The sequence below is a fragment of the Spermophilus citellus genome, assembly GCF_964194105.1.
Source record: "Spermophilus citellus genome assembly, chromosome: 1".
Taxonomy (NCBI): Eukaryota; Metazoa; Chordata; class Mammalia; order Rodentia; family Sciuridae; genus Spermophilus; species Spermophilus citellus.
This window is the reverse complement of record NC_138182.1, coordinates 134,041,610-134,061,741: the sequence shown is the minus strand read 5'-3', so window position 1 is coordinate 134,061,741 and position 20,132 is coordinate 134,041,610. Positions and strand designations below refer to the sequence as shown.

At 34.6% G+C, this 20,132-nt stretch overlaps 1 protein-coding gene across 1 annotated transcript; it reads left to right on the top strand.

Moving 5' to 3' along the window:
• Positions 1–620: 620 nt before the first annotated feature.
• UBLCP1 (ubiquitin like domain containing CTD phosphatase 1) lies at positions 621–19,066 on the top strand. The gene is made up of 11 exons (XM_081293659.1): positions 621–795; positions 3,782–3,980; positions 4,774–4,865; positions 5,228–5,313; positions 5,396–5,511; positions 6,505–6,603; positions 8,951–8,988; positions 9,429–9,527; positions 11,929–12,045; positions 16,054–16,181; positions 17,954–19,066. The coding sequence occupies exons 1-11, from the start codon at positions 754–756 to the stop codon at positions 17,979–17,981; spliced, it is 1,044 nt and encodes a 347-aa protein (XP_081149785.1). The 5' UTR covers positions 621–753; the 3' UTR covers positions 17,982–19,066.
• Positions 19,067–20,132: the final 1,066 nt, after the last annotated feature.

Sequence of the window (20,132 nt, the reverse complement as noted above, 5' to 3'; positions counted from 1 at the left end):
CCGTTTATGGAAGAGATGGGGACTGCTTTGACTTTCCATTTAATTCTTAAATTCTTTTGTCAGGGTAACTGGCTTTCCTTGCATTCAAGGGGGGAAGTAATGGGGATGTGATGGGAAAGTGGAGATGAGATACGATGCAATGTAGTAATGTGACTGGCAGCTCTCATATTCACATGTGCTTCCTGGGTCTCCAATGAAGCAGGCTACCCCTTCCCTTTCCTGACGCTCTTCAGGTTCCTCTTAGATTCAGCAACATTCTGAGCCCCAGAAATGATCAGCGTTGGTGGCCCCTGCGGCTACAGAGAGGTGTCAAGCCATCCGGAGGTCATCTTTTCGACTTCAGTTAGTAACAGCAGTCCAAGCCCCAAGTCCCACCGAGAGCTCAGCACGAAACCACGCCGCACCCCACCCACTTCCGATTTAGGCGAAACAATACAGAAGACGTCACGCGCTGGAGCATAGAACCTTCCCGCTTTAAGCCCGCCACCGGGCGCATGCGCAAAGCGGGCCATGCCCGAGGGCTACTGAGTGATCCTGGGTATCTGCACAGTAGCCACAGTCCCCAAAGGGCTTTCCTTCCTCGTGGCCTGTGGCGATCCCCGGAGGTGGCTATCTACGGCTAGCTCCCAAAGAGAAACTAGGGAAACAACAACAGCGTCCCCAGCGTGTTTCCGTTTCATACCACCCACTTCCGGTTCGTCAGCCGGTTCTGGTCCCGCCCTTCACTTCCGGTCGCCTTTGGTTCCTTGGTGGATGGTGTCCGCGTCCTCTGCAGCAGGGTCTGCCGCGCTCCAGGTGAGGGGATCGGGCTCCCCGCGCACGCAGCGGTGTCGCCGCAGTGGCGGCGGAGGACGTGGCTCTGCAGCCTGCGCCGTGCGTTCTGCACCGCGGTAGGCCATGACGGGCCGGGGGCCGGGGCTGTCCGAGTCCGACACCCAGGTGCCTGGCCCCGGACCCGCGGGTGGCGGTGGCTACCGCCTTCGCATGCGGCCTTCTCGAGCCCCAATAGATTCTGCATCCCCAGATCATTTTCCTGCCCCTTCTGGGGTTTGTCCAACCCTCCCCGCCCTCCTTGTTGAAAGCACCCAGCCCCCTGGGTTCTGGAGTCTCCCCTGCCTTCTGATGATGTCCCACACTGCGCACTTCACGCTGCTCCCTCCACTGCACCTTTCTGGAGGTGCTACTGAAGCGTCGTCCTGGCCCAGAATTGACAGCACTTCAGTTACCGCCTGCTGGGCTGGTTGTAAAGTTATTCCCCTCCCGTGGGTTCCCAGAGTGTCACTTTTGTGCCTGTGCTTCGAGATTACCATGTTTTGAGTTGTGCAGTCTTGGGCAAGTTATTAAGCTTATTCTTTTTTTTTCCTTCCTGTTTTTGGTCTCTACAATGAAGACAATAGTTGTTAATTCAAGATTGTGAAGAATAAGTGGGATACTCCAATTGTTTAGTATGTTATATTCTCAACCACACCATTTTTATTGCTTTCTCTAGTGTAGAAAGCGCTACCGCAGATATTATCTTCTACCTTAACTCTGTTCTTGCCTAGTAAATATTAGTCGCTTCATTTTGTACTTGAGAAAACTGAAGACCAGAGTTGGAATAGTCTAGACAAAGTCAATATAGTGTATTAGGCAAAAAAACAAAAACAAAAAAACTCGGATCTAAACAGCTGTTCTTTAGGTATCCTTTAAAGGTGTGTTCTTTGCTTGCTTAGGTTTGATTGCCCCCTCCCTCAGCCATTTTTCAGTTTATAAGTCTGATGGGGCTCTAAAATGATTCAAAATATTAGAAAGGTTAAGTGTGAAAGCATTAAAAAGAAGCCTTAAGGATTTATGCATTTAAAAATCTTTATAGTATTTGGTTATGTTTGGTCCTTTAGGGCAATTGCCAACTTAAAATTCCCACTGTGGCAAAGGTGTTTCACAATGTTTGTATGCTGCTTTATTAAGTACACAGAACCCATACCATCTGGCACATTTTCTTTTTTAAGGCTGAGAACATTGCAGAGCCTACAGCAGTGTCTCTCAAATTTTGAGCATGCATTGGAGATGATGGAATGAGGCTGATTAAAACACAAGTTGCTAGGTCTCTTCCCTCCACCTTTGATTGCATTTCCAACAAGTTATTCAGTGAGCTGAATCCTGTTAGTTGGTTTGGGAACTGCTCTTAGAACCTCTAGAGAACTTCTAGATTGCAAGAGAAATGACTTGTCCAAGGTGCTGGAATTAGGCAGCTCACTCCAAACTCTGTTATGTCTACCACAACACATATTAGTACTGGATGCCTTCTGAACTCTGTAAATATCATGTTTATTTTCATTTCTGACAGGAAAATAATACTTAAACTCTATTGCAGCTTAACTCAAAAGGCCAACTTTTTTTAATTGAAGATTATACAATTTATTAGAGCAAGTTATAAAGTAAACATGTTACTCCAAATTAACACACTTGCTTTAAATTTTCAGGAGAACAGATTATAAACATAAGAGAGTAAGTATAAATATGAATATAAATGTGAAACATTTATATAAGGGAATACATGAATTCTCTTCATATTTAAATGAGTAAATATAAATATGGATTTCTGACATTCTCACTAAGAGCATGTTAATACAAAATATTCTTTCCAAATTGTTTTTGTATATTGATGCTTAAAATTTATCTTCTCTCATAGTTGGTTGTAATAATTCCATGAATAGTGCAATCAAATGTTGATCAAATGAGTGAAAACATTTGGAAATGACTTCTTTGAGATTAGAAAAGGTCAGAACTGTGGGAGGAAAAACCTTATAAGAAGTAGAAAGTTTTATGGGGGAAGAGACCTACATATGATAGTTGATTAGAGTAGCAGCTGCAATATAAAATTGTGTGCTTTGATCTGTGCCTATGGGTTTTGTATTTACTGGACTTTGATGCTTTAACTCCTGTAGGTCCAGTTGAAGAGAGGAGGCTATGGTTTAGAGGATGCAGTGTACATGAGATTTAGTCACTAGGCCTATTCTTTTCCCAGCTATGTGCCCAGTTATGAGCACATTACATAACTCTGTTTCTAAGTTCTTTAATTGTAAAAGAGGGAACATTTACCAAATAATTGTGTTAAATGAGATTGTCTGTGTAAAACTGGCCAATTCATAATATATGAAACAAATAATGGCTTCTTATTTATTTAGCACAGTGCCTAGAATATAGTAAGCTTTCAGTTTTAAATTTATTTAACCAACAATTATGTAGTGCTTACCATGTGCTAGGTGCTGTGCGACTTATAAATATCAAGTAATTTAATTCTCATCAGAACCCTAAGAAATAGATAGTATTCTCATTCCTATTTTACAGACGAGGAAATCTTGGCATGAAAAATCAAGTTAATTTCCCAGAATCAAATACTAGCCAGGTAGCACTGCTTCTAGCAATTGCACTACACTACTTCTTAAATATTAAATGAACATGATGACTTGTAACATAAACCTGACGAGATAGAGCAGGAGGGATACCTAGCTCATTATTTTACCTTTCCAGGTGAACAACAGAGAGAATCTCATAAAGTATCAGGAAGCAGTAACTCTTAGCCAAATTTGTGAGAGTGGGGTCATAGTAACTTTGAGGCCTAGTAACTTTAGTTACTAGGTGTTCTGGGAGCACTTCTGTAAGGCAGAATGTTTGTTGCTCTGTTGTCAATTTGTAAAATAGAACTCAAAACTTTACACACTTACAGGACTTAAAGTTATAGTCTTGTCCTTGATATATCAATTCTAACCAGTTCATTTGTACGTGCCTTCTTTTCTAGCTATTTTTTCCCAAAGGAAAGCTCGCTGCCTCATATGCTTCAAGAATGGCTCTCCCTATCATTGTAAAATGGGGTGGACAGGAATATTCAGTGACCACACTTTCAGAAGATGATACTGTGCTAGATCTCAAACAGTTTCTCAAGACCCTTACAGGAGTGCTGCCAGAACGCCAAAAGTTACTTGGACTCAAAGTTAAAGGTAAATCTCTCTCCTCTTCACAGTTTTGGAATTGATATTTATGAATTTTTATATTTGCTATTATCTGTTGTTTTCTTTAATAAGACTTTCCTTGTTAACATTTCTTTCATAGGGATATTCCTAAAATTATTTTTAGTAGTAAAAGTAGAATATTAAAGGTTACTTTAAAATATTACCAGTATTAAGACTGCTATTGATTCCTCTTAACATAAATTGGTGTTTACTGCTTAAAACTTTGACACAGAAGTCCCAGATGAAATTGTTCTCTTCTGACATCTGTGCTTTAGCACAATATTCTCATTATAGCTTAGGCCTTTAACTCTACCCAAATTATCTTTTCTGTTCTAAAGGTAAAGATGATATTTAAAATTTATAGGACTGTACTTAAAAGGGACTCCTAAGTTTTTGCATTTGTCAAATTATTGAAGGGCAAGTTTGGAGCAGCGATATATCTACAGTTTTTTCTTAAGTGTCAGTTTTCAAGGCTTCCTGGAAAAGCGTTTTCTTCATTTGAAACAATGAAATAAAACATAAGTTTATGTTTTTGGGTAATTGAATAAAAAGGTGTTCTAAAATGAAATATGGAAAAACGATCCTTGTAATAGTTGTGAGTTCTTAGTATCTTAGATTGCACTAATTCAGCAGTAACAATTTGTTAGCAAAAGAAAAAAAAAAAAATCCTGAACTGCTGTGGCATCTGTACCAAACCTTTTGATGTTAGGGTTTGTGTAATGGAATAGTGAAACCAGCACCTGAACTTTAGTGAGAAAACAGTCATTTGCTTGTATTGTAGGCAAACCTGCAGAAAATGATGTTAAGCTTGGAGCTCTCAAACTGAAACCAAATACTAAAATCATGATGATGGGAACTCGTGAGGAGAGCTTGGTAAATTTTTACTTTTGTTACCATTTGTCCCTTTGAAGATATTTTGATTTATATACTACACTGTTGTGTTTTAATTGTGGTAAAATTGTCAGTGTATTAGTGAAAAGTAAAAGTTGCACAGTGACTGTTGTATTAATTCAGCATAAGATAAATACTGGGGAACTTTTTAGTATATAGTTAGCTGTAAGTATAATAGTAGCCCAAATGTCCAAACTTAACATAACAAATCTTCCCAGGGGACATATATAACAAATTATTAATTGTGTACTTGAAAGACTCTTGAATTTAAATTGTACTTCATTTGATTTTTGTGCTTTGTGTATATTTGTTTTAGTAAACAAAACTTTTTTCTATCTTAATAGGAAGATGTCTTAGGTCCACCCCCTGACAATGATGATGTTGTCAATGACTTTGATATTGAAGATGAAGTCGTTGAAGTAGAAAATAGGTAAGTGCTCTCCACTTTAGAGGAAATCTTGGTCGTGGGAGCAAAAGTGAGTGTTTCATCAGATTTTATTTTTTCCCGTTAGGGAAGAAAACCTACTGAAAATTTCTCGCAGAGTGAAAGAATACAAAGTGGAAATATTAAATCCTCCCAGAGAAGGAAAAAAGCTTTTGGTACTAGATGTTGATTATACGTTATTTGGTAAGTCAATTAATAATACTTCATTTTCTGTTATCCACAACAACTTTTTTTTCTTTTTGTTTGTTTTTTTCCAGCAACTCAGGGTTCACATCAAGTATTTGGCAGCTTTTCTTATTACAAAAGTATATCGTTCATTGTAGGAATACAAATAAGCGAGAAAAGAAGTTATCTATAATTTAAAGACCAAAAGATGACCACTCTTAATATTTTGATTGTATCTTCTAGTGTGTTTGTATGTATCTCCTTTTTTTCTTTACTCAGTGATAGATTGTGCATCATCTCATTTAATATCATTTGTTGTTATTAAATATAATTATTTATATATTTTGCCTACATAATATTCTAGTTTGTAGATACATCGTAATTTGACCGAGTCATTTCTGATTAGCTAATACTTAAGTTCTTATGAGGAAATTTAAAGTCACTTTTGGTATTTTTTCCCTTGTTTTCTGTTTAACTACAGTCGAGCTGTTTAATATTTAGTCAGTCAATGAAAAAAAGATGTTCATTTCATCCTCTTAAATTAACAAGAAGTAGTTAACTCCTGATATTAGAATGTGTTTACTTTTAATCCTAAGCTTTGTCATAACTTATTAAAGACTTAATAAGTTAATTAGTCCTGTCAGTCTGGTGGAATATGATTTTTATCTTGCAAGGTGATAATTAAATGGGAGTATAGGTGGTCCTAGCTTATTTTTCATTTTCACAAATATCTAAACTTTTTAGACTAGATGAGAAAAAATGGACAGTTTATAATATGTCTGAATTCCTAGTATTGCGCATTGAGCAAAATTAACCAATTAAAATGGTAGCACAAGTATACTAATTTTGTGCTTTGAAAGATATCCCTTTGTCAAATCTTTTTCAGTTTAAAGTAGTTTGCAGTTGAATGTTTGTTACATTTCATAATAGATGACATTTCATAATAATTTCATTGCTATTAGGTACTTGTCCATGATAATAACCTAACATCTATTATCAACTTTCTTTTAGACCATAGGTCTTGTGCAGAGACTGGTGTAGAATTAATGAGGCCATATCTTCATGAATTTCTAACATCTGCATATGAAGATTATGACATTGTTATTTGGTGTAAGCAATATTTTTTTGTTTAGATTTCAGTTGAAATAAGGTTGTTAATATCATTCTTTATAAAGTATGAACTCGTAAGACTTGAGTTTAAATATGGAATTGTTTTCATTTGTTTTTTTAGCAAATTTCTGAAATGAAGTATGTTTTACTTTTTTATAACATGCTGTTAACTTGTACATACATTTGTCACATAATGCTGAGTTTAGTACCAGACAAGAGTACAACATAATGTCAGAGAAAAAGGGACCTTATGAAAGATCTCAATTTGATTAGAAATTTTTCTTTGATTTGTCCAGTGGAATCCTGGATGTTTCAAGGTATTTTTGCTTTCTTTCTTTCTTGCTCCATATAGAGAAAGATATGTTAAAAAAAAAAAAAAAGAAAAGAAAAAAAACTCACTAATATAATTCTATAGAAATAAAGAGGGGCGAAAAAAATTAAGGAAAAATTAGTGTATGAACTGAAGCAGTTTTACTCAAAATGTGGTATTTGGACCATTCCAAAACCTCTGAGAAGATAATGAGTTTTCTCTAAAAAATCTTCTATATTAGTAAAAGCCCATTGGTTCAGTTGACTTTTCTTTCTTAGCAAGACTTTCTTGAAAAATGAAGCAGTGTTTTAGTTTATGCCTCATTTCTCTACAAATATTTAACATCACTTCTTGGCAATGTCATAAGCAGAGAAGAGTGATTCTGATTGTGCATTACAGAAATCCCATCAATTAAAGCTTCACCATTTGGTTATACTAGGTATTTGATGAGAAGCAAGATAGTTGTTTTAATCTATAAATTTCCTTTCTACTTTATAAATTAGCATATTTCCATTTTCAGTGATAAGTTTATAGCTATTAAGATGAGAAAAATTGTTAAAATAAGATAATTTTAGGTTATTTTTGTAAATCATTATATTTTGTGATAGTATGTTGAAAAGAATGAGTTACTTTGGAGCTAAAATAGACTAGAGTTTTAATTCTGGTTCTGTCCTTGTTGTGTGACACTGGACAGACAGGTCAGTTAATCTCTCTGAGCCCTACTTTCCTCAGCTAAGAAATGAAGATCACTAAATCTGTTTTATGAGTTAGTTATAAGAATAGAAATACCAGTATAGTAAGTAGCACCATGTCTGACATATATGATGTTACTTAATGATGAGAAACTATTTTTATTAGCTCTTAGTCTCTTTGTTTTCATCTGAGAATCACAGACACAAAGTAGGTACTGAAGTGAAAAATTTTTTTCCCTGTCTTATGACTGTTTTCATTATAGATCCAAAAGTCTAAAATTTTAGTTCAACTGACCATTTTTGCAAGTAAGAGGATTCTTTTGCTTTTTCATGTGTATATGCTGAAGATTTTTACTTTGGGAACTCTCAAGTTTCTTCTTTGCCTTTAAAATACACACACACACACACACACACACACACACACACACTTTAAACCGCTTTTTCCTCTTTTAAAATGTTTTACTTGGTAATACCTGTGCAATTTTGTCCAATAACTTGGGATTAGTAGGCACATAAAGATAAGGATTGAATTTTAATGTTAGTGATCCTAAAACTGGTGAATATCTGACAGTGAGTGGTTATATAACACAGGTGCATTTTATGAATGTGTTTCTTTATTACAAGGTGCTGGACTTAATGAGAGTTAAATTTGCTGAGCCTGACAAAATGCAGGATGTAGCTAGTATTCAACATAGATTTTTGATTCAAAATATTTATATGCTTATATTGACATTTCAGATATATACCTTTGTATGGCCTGGAATTAGGAACATGGAAGAAAATTGACATTCAGCATCCCACATTTAAATTTTGGAACTGATACAGCATGGTTCCATGACTTCTTTTTTTTTAAAAGAGAGTTTGATTTATCAGTTTTCTAGGGTCAGAGTTCTTTTGAGCATGGATTACCTGTATCTTTTATATAAAACTTGTTTAGATTTCATTCTGTCTTGAAGACATACTAAAATAAGTTTTTATATATATATATATATATATATTTTATTGGTACTGGGGATTAGAGCTTGGGTGTTTTACTACAGAGCTGCATCCCCACCCCTTTTATTTTTAGTTTGGGACTGGGTCTCATTAAGTTGCTGAGGCTGGCCTTCAACTTGTGTTCCTTCCACCTTAGCCTCCTGAGTCACCAGAACTATAAGAATGCACCACCACACCTGTCTTTTTATAAATATTTTTTTAAAAAATAATAAATATGCGAGGGACTGTTACTTGTGATGCCTTTTGAACTTTTAATCTTGTTTAGAAGACTTATTTATACAGAAGACTTTTTTTTAAAAAATGAAATTCATACTTTTTCATTTGTATTGTATTATTCCTCATGTTTTAGCTGCAACAAATATGAAGTGGATTGAAGCTAAAATGAAAGTAAGTATTAGAAACAAGCTATTCAGAAATGTTTTGAAGTTGCATTTGTAAAAAGTTCTGTAGTAGCAGGGGCAGAAGTGTGTTGAAAGTCTGTTCAATGCGGATTATACTGAATACTGGAATCATTTTCAAGAAAAAGTACAGCTAAGCTTCCCCTTGTTTTTCTCCCCCACTTTACAATAAGGCTTTGTTTTTCTTTTGCTCTTAAAGCAGTGATGCACTTTAAAATGGTTAGTGAAGCAGTAATCTGTTTCTAGTTTATTTTTCTTTGAACTACCTTCTGTTGACTTGGCTAAGTGAAAGTAAGAGACTTGGTCATTTAGCAAGATCTGGCCAGTGGTGTAAAAGTTGGCATTATGGGAAATTGCAGCTGGAATATTCAGAAACCCTGAAATTTTCCTCATTATTATGTTTTACCTAACAGATATTTGTGTTTATAGGAGCTGGGCGTGAGCACAAATGCAAATTACAAGATTACCTTCATGTTGGACAGTGCTGCTATGATAACAGTGCATACTCCAAGAAGAGGATTAATAGACGTAAGAACTTATTTATTTTACTTCTATTTAAAGATGTGTTTATTTTCTAGTGTACTTTTTGTGTTTATACTGATGGAGGAAGTCACAGAATGAGTTTAGAAACTCATCTGAGTGGATGAGACAATGGCAGTTGAATTTCAACATAGGAGAATGTATTTAAGGTTAAAACATTTTAATTTTAGTGCTACAGCTAAGGATCTTGAAGCACAACTATCACTAAAGGAATTGTGGTCAAAGATAATTGTCTATGATGATGTCAGCAGCATTACCAGGTGAAGTAGGTAAGAGAAATACTGAATATCATCAAGGAAGATTTAGAAACAAAACAAAATTTACTCACCCTGCCTTATGTGAATCTGGTACTAATAACAGGTGCATCATGATACATACATGTACTTTGGTTGAAGAACATGTAGCCCTAGAGAATATCAACAGGTGCCATCAGGAAAAAGATTTGGCTGAAAAGATTAGGGGTGTTCACTGTGTTTACTTAAGTAAACATAGTATTGAGTACCAGCTGTCTACAAAGCCCTGTAATAGGCCTTGGGAATAAAGAGATGAATGAGATGTAGTCCAGACCTTTTGAAAGCACACAAGCTGGTAGGAATTTGTAGAGAACTTAGAATACTAGGAAAACCTGAGGCAAGATTAAAATTTAAAATTGTTAAAGTCATAAATGGAATGGTTTAAGTGCATGGGGATTTTTTCAGTAGAAGAGTTACTCAGCTCAGGAGAAAAACTACTAAAGTAACGTAATACATTTCCAAAATCCAAATGTTTAAAAGAAGTTTGGAAATATTAAATATAGCAATGTTATAATGGCGAAAAATGAAATAAAAAATAATCCTTAATATGCAGGAATAAGAAAGAAATTAGTTATATATTTTTATTCATATGATGGCATGCAACTGATCATCTGGTGTAGTAGGGTATTTAATGATTTAAAAATTTTATGATACATTAAAGTAAAAGTTTCTAGAGAGCAGTGTTTGTGATCTGCTAGGAAATAGCCCTTAACTTTTGTATGTTTTTTAACAAAAGATCTGTGTTCTATATCTGCTGTTGATATAGAAGTCTGAAGATAAATAGGTCAGAATATTTAGTTGCTATCCTCAATATTGACCAGATTATATGTGATTTAAAATTTTTCTCTGTGCTTTTTCTCTATATTCATATTTTTTTGTGATCAGCATTATTACTTTTCTAATTGAGAACAAAAATATTCCAGTGGAACCATTTTAATACTATCTCACCTAAGCTTTCCTGATGTCCTAAATTCTCCCCAGTCCCTGTTAGTTTCATGGGTTAATAGTCAAATGACAGCCTCTTGGTGTTATTTGGGGAAAGACGATGTGGAATTTCTAACCCTAGGTGTCATAAAAAAATTCATCCTTCTTGTTCCATTTCTTGACACTTTTGTTAGCTAAAAGTAAATCAAGAATCTGGCCTATTGTGTTAGTTCCTGTATGTTTGTCTTTAAGTTTTTAGTAGTTTTATTTCAGTAGTAAACATAGAGTGAAAAAATCTCAGGTGAATAAAAAGAAAACATTTTTAAGTGACAACTTTTGTCATCATTTATTATCATTTAATCTAATATTACAATACCATAAATTACTGACTTTAGCAAAAAGTAATATTATGTCTTTAAAATTTTTCTGAGTGGGTAATACATTCACATGATTGAAAAACAAAACTAAAGTACATAATGAATTCTTCCTACCTGGACCCCTTAGCCATTTATTCTCCTCACAGGCAGCATCGTTATTTCTTGTGTGATCTTATGCAAGTACCAAGAGATATGTCTATATAATGAATTGTCCTTTTGAAGTCATGATTTAAGAAGTCTGAATTAAAAGTGAAAAATACAAATTATGGCTCTTTTGAAATTAAGCAATCAAGTGCACTAGTAATTGTGCACCTGTGTCATTGAATTAAAGCAAAACCAAGTTTTGTTTTGCAATAAAATATTAAAAAGAGCCAGGTACATTTTCCTTCAATAAAGTGTCTCTAGTTTTGACAATAGACCCCACACAACTCTCAAGCTCTGGGAGGGCTTGTGTTAGCTCAGGAAGTCATGTGAATGCTTAGACATCTAAAGAATTATTTTCTATCCTTTAAAAATGAAATAACCTCTCCTTTTACCCACAAACTTTATATTAAACTCTTAAAATGTGTTTCATTCAGTGAGATGAGAATGAACTTTTAAGAAATTTGAACTTGTTAGATAGCATTGTGTTTGAAGTGTGGCCTTGCATCAGCTCACAGAGTAAGCCATCTGATAGGATGAAAGGAACGCTAACCTTTTTCTGCGGGGCATTTGCAATAGCTCTGCTTTAAAAAAAAAAAAGAAGAAGAAGAAGTATTGATAAAATTTGAGTTAAATATAAACTTTTATTCTAAGGTAAAGCCTCTTGGTGTTATATGGGGAAAGTTTTCCGAGTTTTACAGCAAAAAGAACACCATTATGTTTGATGACATAGGAAGAAATTTTCTAATGAACCCACAAAATGGACTAAAGGTAAGACATAATTTTACTTGCTGGATACTCATGTAATCTTGACTATGTGGCAACATTTTAAGCACTGTTGAATTTCATAAATTTTAAGGAGTGCAGTCATGCACCGATTAATGCTGTTTGAGTCAATGATGCACCAGGTGTATGCGGGTGATCCCCTAAGATTGGGATGGAGCTGAAAAAATCCTGTTGTCTGGTGCGTTTATTGTACTTTATGTTTAGATACCCAAGTGCTTACCACTTTGTTACAGTTGCCCACAATGACAGTATAGTAACATGCTATACAGGTTTGTGGCCTTAGGAGCAGCACACTACATCACAGAGTGATATTTCTGATGTGCTGAATAGCTAAAACTAGAGATGTTGTTTGTTTTATCCCCTTTTAAACTAAAACTAAGAAGGTTTTTGGAATACATATGTTAAGTACAGAACTTAGAATTTTAGATGTCAGAGCTAGACAGAACCACAGTCACTTACTTTCTTATTTTTAGAAATAGTCTGAGTCTGAGAAAGTGCACAGTTTGCCCAATATCTTATATGTAACTGGTTAGACAGAATTTGGGCTGGCATCTAAGTGACTTGGTTACTGGGTCAATGATAATCTTCAGTCACATGAAATCTAGTATAGATGCAGTAGTGACATTTTAATTCTGGCAGCAGTATAAAATTCATAAGAGAGAAATTTGAAAGTAAAACATTCCTGGTGTCCATGGTTGCTTGTGTGTTGGCTCAATATGAAAGTGGAAAAGCTATTTCTGTAGTGTGCAAATGGAGTTTCCATTTTGAAGTAGAAATCTAAGCACTAAGTTATTTTTTATTTTCAATTCTATACTTTTTCTGCCAGTTGGATTCTTGATAGTTTTAAAAGTCACAAAATAGAAACTTGCAGAAAGTACATTTTTGAAGCCTTTCTTAATAGACTCTTGATTAGGTCTTTAGTGTATAGTAAGTATAGTTTAAGGTACAGAATGCTAATGTAAGTCCTAAATTGCCACAAATATAAAGTTGTTGATTTGGAAGGAGAGTGGTTATGTTACTTTAAGGAAAGTGATTTCTGTTTGAAGCTATGGGAAAGCACTTCCCAGGTAGAGGGAACAGAAAAGATATTTGATGGCTAATTTTCTATGAAACAAACAGCTTTTACATGTGGAGGTGAGTTCATGATGTTTACAGAATTTTTGAGGAGACATTTAGCCTTTAAACAAAAAAATATGATCATTTCGTGTGTGTTTGGAAGAAACTTTATTTTCCCAACCAACATTTGGACCCTACTCATCACTCTGTTAGAGGGAAAGATGATGATATTCATTTCTAATTCTTCATGTTATTTTATAGCAGGGTTTTTGAAAAATTGGGTAACTCGGATTCACTAAAGAAATCCTAAAATTATATGTCTTCACCCTCAAAAATTCTAAATCAGGACTGGGCTCAGTGGTACATACCTGTAATCCCAATCTCTGGAGGCTGAGGCAGGGGATCGCAAGTTTGTGGTCAATATCAGTAACTTAGTGAGACCCTGTCTGACACTAAAAATATAGAAGACAAAGGGGATAGCTCAGTGGAAAAATCCTCAGTATATAAAAAAAATAAAATAAGTCAGGAAATATTGGGTACAGTGGTATATGCCTGTAATCCCAGTGGCTCAGGAGACTGAGGCAAACAAAAATAAAATATAAATAATCTAAGTTTCTTAAAACCTTTCTTTGATAGGAGACAACAAGATAATGGTCATGTGTGTTGCCTGTCCTACTAGTGAGCACTCAGATTAATTTTGAAAAATGGCACAGTGTGCAATGATTATGCTAGAACAAGTAATCAGGTGACTGCTAGTTGGGTTTTTTTTTTTTTTTTGCCTTTAGTTTACTTTAACTTGTCTGAAATAGAATTATTTGAATATTTAGTTTTTATTGTTGTTGTTTAATGGTGGTTAAGACCAAATGTTTGGAGGGGAAAAATAGCAAGGCCTTGGGTTAAAAATTGTATTTACTAGCCACTCTAGTACCCTGTATTTTGACTTTCATTTCTAAATTTCTTCCTGCTGTTTAAACTTGGAATTCCTTTGTTGGTACATTGTGTATTAGTAGTTTGAGAGAAAACATTTGACCCTTGACTGTCGAGGTCTGCTTGCCTTTACATTCTTGAGGAGTTATGTTCCTATCTTCTCAGGATTGTAAAGAAAGTCATTTCACCGTGTTGTCACTGCATGCCTCTGTTTACTCCTGGCCCCAGGGCTGACGCAGAGAGCATCATCTGGATCTCCTACAGAGCTGGCGTCAGGGCAGTCAACTCTGTCATCCTTCACTGGTTCCCTAGAGGTGGCAGGGGAGCCCCCTGACAGCTGTAGCTGACCCTGACACCAGGCTGTTCTGATGCTAGCAGGACATCTGGGAAGATATTCTTTCTGTCCCTTTCAGGCATTTTTCTAGATTCAGCAGAAAATGATATAGCAAATGTTTAGAACCTTCCCTATCCTTGATAGATATGGTAGTGGACTTCTGTGGGCTTATTGTTCTTGCTTCTCAAGTAAGTGGCAATAATTAAATGCTAGCTATTTTTTTTTCAGTGTTACTATGTAAAATTAATAACTAGTGACAAAGTTAAATTTTCTTTGTTTCAGATTAAGGATACATAAATACTTTGCTAAGTATGATTTAGTCCTTAACCTGTGTGCTTTAGGAGTCTGAGTTTTGTTTGGTGTTGTATAGGTTGGGTTTTTTTTTTTTTTTCCTTCTTTTTTTGTGCTTGATGGAACCAAAGGGCCTTGTTTGAGCTCAGCAGATGCTCTACTCACCACTGAGCTACATGCCCAAATCCTGGGTGATTTTTTTTTTCTTTGAAGAGACATTTCACAACAGAAAAATTCAAATGTAAACAAAACTACATAGAAATATATGATTAATTCTCACTTGTGAATCACCTAGTTTAAATAACTTATAAATTCTTCAACAATTTTGTTTGTTCTATACACTGTCTTACTTCTATCTCTTTAATATTTTGAAGCAAACCCAGACAGTATCATTTTATTTAAAATTAATTTAAAAATTTGAGAAGCTATCTTGAGTTGTATAAAGATAATTTGAACTGATGTCTTTAAGAAAAGCAAAACTTGGATCTGGGATTATAGCTCAGTGGTAGAGTGCTTGCCCTTCACATGTGACACACTGTGTTCGATAGCACCACATAAAAATAAATAAAGTAAATATATTTAAAAAAAAAGAAAAGCAAAACTCTTTATTGGGACTATCAGATCAAAAGTACCTAAAATTTATAGTTAACAAATTGTTTTAAAAGATAAATCATCAAACTTTTATCCAAGTCAAGGTATATAATATTCCTTACTTGGTATGATCCCTATATCTGTCTGCTGACTTCTGTAATTTGAAGTAATGCTTTTTAAATGAATGACTTTTATAATAAAATATATCAACCTTAAATATTAGAAAATATTACTGAACTTTTATGGGAAATTTGTGCATTTATATAGAGAATTATATTTTATAGAGAATTAATGAAGAAGAAAAATGCTTATAAAATGTGACAGGTTGTATACATGTATGATGATATCTTAGCTATATAAAAATCTCATAAAAATATTGAAATAAAACTACCACTGTTAAAATTTATCTCACTCTCTACTTAGATCAGGCTTATTTGGGTTAACTTTTTTATGAATGAAAATTAGTAAGAATCAACTAAAATGATGGAAGGGGAAAAAGGTATAAGCTGTGCAGTTTGCAAAGTAGAGGAACCACCTCCGGATTGGGTCCAGGTGCGGTGCAGAAAGCTGGTGTTGTCATGTTCAAGCTGAAGGGGTGTTAGATGGAATCGGTGGAAGAGCTTTTGAGTTGAACTGTAAACATTATACGTGACTTTCAATTGATCAAATTTAGGCTATTATAAAAATAGGTTTTATCCTTTGTGATATTTTAGCCTCAGTGACTGTTTAAATGATAAAATGGTGTAGGGTTTTTTCCCCTTATTACAATTGAAGTTTTGTTTGTTTCCTAATAGATAAGGCCTTTTATGAAAGCACACCTAAATCGAGATAAGGACAAAGAACTTCTAAAATTAACTCAGTACCTCAAGGAAATCGCAAAATTAGATGACTTTTTGGAGCTAAATCACAAATATTGGGAAAGGTAAGTGTTAATTGTATATTCATTTTCTCTTTACTCAAAAGAATGGAAAAAAATTGGTATGCCAGAATACACATAGCTCTTAATTTTATTTAAAATGGGTGAGTTCTAAAAATATTTTCCAGTCCAGTGACATCCCCCCTATGAGTGTTTTTCCCTTTAGTTTTAACCTTTAACGTGCTTACAAAATCACATCTCATAAGCTTTTTAGCATTTCTAGTAGAAAGGACTTGAAAGACTGGTACACGTTCATTATGCTGCCTATAAATTATCTTTGTGGCATTAGGGTGGCTACTTGCCTATGAATCACATGGGAATATAATACCTGGTCTTATACTGTAAAATAATGTAAGGATAAGATTCATTAAGAATTTTCCTGAAATGTGTTAAAAATTACAGATAACTTCAGTGTATAGAGAAAAATTAGAAAATTTTATCCCACTGAAAAAACAATTATTTATGATTTTCCTTTCCAAAGAAAACTACTATTATGATCTGGGTGTGTAGTCTTCTATACTTTTTTATAAGCACAGTCATATACACAAATTTAACATAGATTACATAGAAGATTAATATAGAATATACCAAGATTTTGAGGCGGGGGAAAATTTTTCTGAAGAAATGAAAAGGATTGCTCTGTATGACAAATAATTTTTTTTTTTTTAAATTTGACATGGTTCCAACAATATAGAAGCAAAAGAAACAATTCATGTAATTATGCTTTGGCTTTCCAAATTCCACTTTGGTCTTTTCAAATCACTTTGACACAGCATTCTATTGGAGTCTCATGATCCTGTCAGGAAGATTAAGCAGGCATTTTTATCCCCATCTTCAGATTGTAGGTGTTGTAGCTGAGTCACGGAGATCAGCACACTGCACAAAGTGAGCATGGGCATCCAAACTCCTCAGGTTTCTGGATCTTAAGACCCTCTCCCCCAACACCTCCCTTCCTGTTCACTATAGTAGGTCATAAATGTGAGAAATAGTGATATAAAAATTTAAATTACTGGTAGATTCCTATTAAATAATGTAAGAAAAAGTTGTTTTCTTAGTAAATTAACATCTTTGCATCTTTTACAAATTCTTTTTTTTTTGGTGGGGCGGGGGCAGGATACTGGGAATTGAACTCAGGGGCACTTGATCACTTAGCCACGTCCCCTGCCCTATTTTGTATTTTATTCAGAGACAGGTTCTCACTGAGTTGCTTACAGCCTTGCTTTTGCTGAGGCTGGCTCAGGACTCAAGATTCTCCTTCCTCAGCCTCCTGAGCTGCTGGGATTACACGCATGTGCCACTGCACCTGGCTTTTTTACAAACTTTTGATCAGAGTCCTGTAGCATTTTGGCCCACTCTCTTGATACAAGAAAAACAAGATCTTAAAATGGGCTTTGATTTAGAAATTACAGTACTAGTTAATATTGGCTTTCATGATGGAAAGCAGGCAACATGGATTGATAGGTCCTGAATGTACCTATCAAAACAATACCTTGTTTTGAATCTGGCACTTTCTAGCTGTGTGAATTTGGACAAGTTGCTTATCTTCTGTGTGCCTTTGAAAGGGGAATAGATTCTATCAGAAACAACTCATGAAACTCTCATGAGGTCTAACATTAATATATGTGCTTTCAGCAATGCTTAGCCCATAGATAATTAACAGTTGTTATTGAATATTTACAGGTAATACTTTGAAAGGCTTTGTCATTAAGTCAAAACTCTTTTGGGAGGAGAGTTATCTATTTCCATGAATTTAGCTTTGAAATGTTTATTTCTTGCAGGTATCTCTCAAAGAAGCAAGGACAGTAGTTACAAGTTATACTGGCAGTTATTGAAGATACTTGAGATCCATGAACTTTTTGCTTTTATGCTAGAAATCATTATGATAGTGCTGGACACTGAAGCAAATACCAGACTGCTTATCCTTTGGTCTTCCAGTTTTTTGTAAATTTAATTTTATATTTTTTGAAGATCATAGCAATAGGCTAAAAAAATTCTTTCTCCCCTCATATGAATATGCTGTTACTCTTGAAAAATATTTTCTCCAGCATTGATTACTGAGATGTTTTCCACCAAAAAAAAAAAAAAAAAAAAAAGGAAAAAAAGGAAGACAAAGACAAGTGGAGAAAAACTTACTCAACAGTGTCATTTTGTGACTTTGGAAACAGGTTATGTCTTGTGTTTTAACTTCATTGTGTTATCGATTGCCTAAATCTAAGGCCAGACCCATCTTGAAACTAGGGCTTTTCCCTTAATAATCAAAAAATAAAAATAGAACCTAGTTTGTTATGATTAAAATTACCAGGAATTTTTATTCTTTTGTCACAAATTTTTTCTTCTGTATTTCACTAGTTACAGCTCTAAATTCTGAGCTGTCTCACTTTGGTCTGTGTGTGTGTCAGTGTTCTTTAAGTAAAACTGGAGAACATCAGTTGTGATACAGACATGTCCTCGTATGAGAAATAGAAAACGTAAGACTGAATAATAAAATTAAGGGGCAAGAGTGTTTCTTTTTGTGGCTAAGTAGGAGCACTTGTGCCTGAACCATTGTCATAAAAGCAGTTTAAGGCAATAAACTTTAAAATGGGATATATTACCCACCAATTAGCTCTAAAAAGCATGAACAAAATGTTTTTGTTCTGTTCCAGCTCTATCTTGTCTAAGTGCTAACACTGTGTTTCAGTGAAAATATCTAGCCATAAGATTAAAAAATATATCATTTGCAATGCTTAAGCCTGCGGATATGTAATGTGACCACTGTTTTGTGTTGACAGTATTGCTTTAATACAGTTCTTGTATTTGGAAGGAATTGATCCTTTTAAATAAACATGGTATATATTGTTCTTATGGGACTATTTCAGTGGTATAAATAATAAATATCTTTTCTTAAAACATTGGTCATCTGTTCTATATTATTTTACCTCTTTGTTGAATCACAAAACAAATTTTGGATTCAGCCAAGGACTTATTAAAAAATTAAGTGTGTATGGTATTAAAGGCGTGTATATCACTATGCAGTCAGAGTTGGTTTTAATAGCTACTTATATATGTTAGTTCACTTAATTCTGAGGTTACTGTAAGGATATATAGTGCAGAAGAATTTGAGAGCTTGTAACTAACAAAATGATTCAATTAAAGTAAGTTCTTAATTATGAGGCTAAATTTAAATATTTAAGTGTAGAATAGAATATTTTAGAGTATTTGTTTTATGGATACATCTACCCACTGTAAAAGATTTTTATTCTAATGTAAGCATTAAAGGGCTTACTCTTTTTAAGTGAACTGAGCATTTAACTTCAAGAAAATCAGATGTTTTCCAAGTCTGTGTAAGCTAAAATACAAGAATTAGCAAGCCCCTTGGAAACAAAACATTTCCTGCCATTAGATGGTGCCCAAACCAAAGTTTGTGAGCCAATATGCTTAATCAAACCACTCTGGAAGAATATTGTCCTTTTCAGCTTGTTGAAATCATATGTGCTATGTGTGATTGATACCTTATGATTATAGAGTATGGGAATTTTAGTGCATCTTTTCTGTCTCATGGCTTTTTTGAAGAGATTTGTTTATCTCTGTGGATCTATATCTGTCTATGTATGTGGCACACAAATCTGAGCCAGGAGATGTCTTAGTTCAGCCTAAGTCACTCTGGTGAAGTAGCAAGTTGTTTTTGTCAGACATAATTTCAAACTTTAAAACAATTAGTATCTAATGTTTATTTAGCTTAAGAACTACAGAGCATCATTCCATATTTGATTCAGAGGGCAATTTGAAATCTAAGAGCCCTTCAGATTCAGGTTATGAAAATCAGTTATTGAACTAATGACCTGTAGCAGCTATGCAGTTTAACAGGTCAAGAATAAACAGGGTATTATAAATGGTAAGCTGAAACATGTTCATTCACGGAAAATAAGGTAGTTGACTTTTAGGGGGAGGAGGTGGAGGTAGAGGTGTGCTGGGATA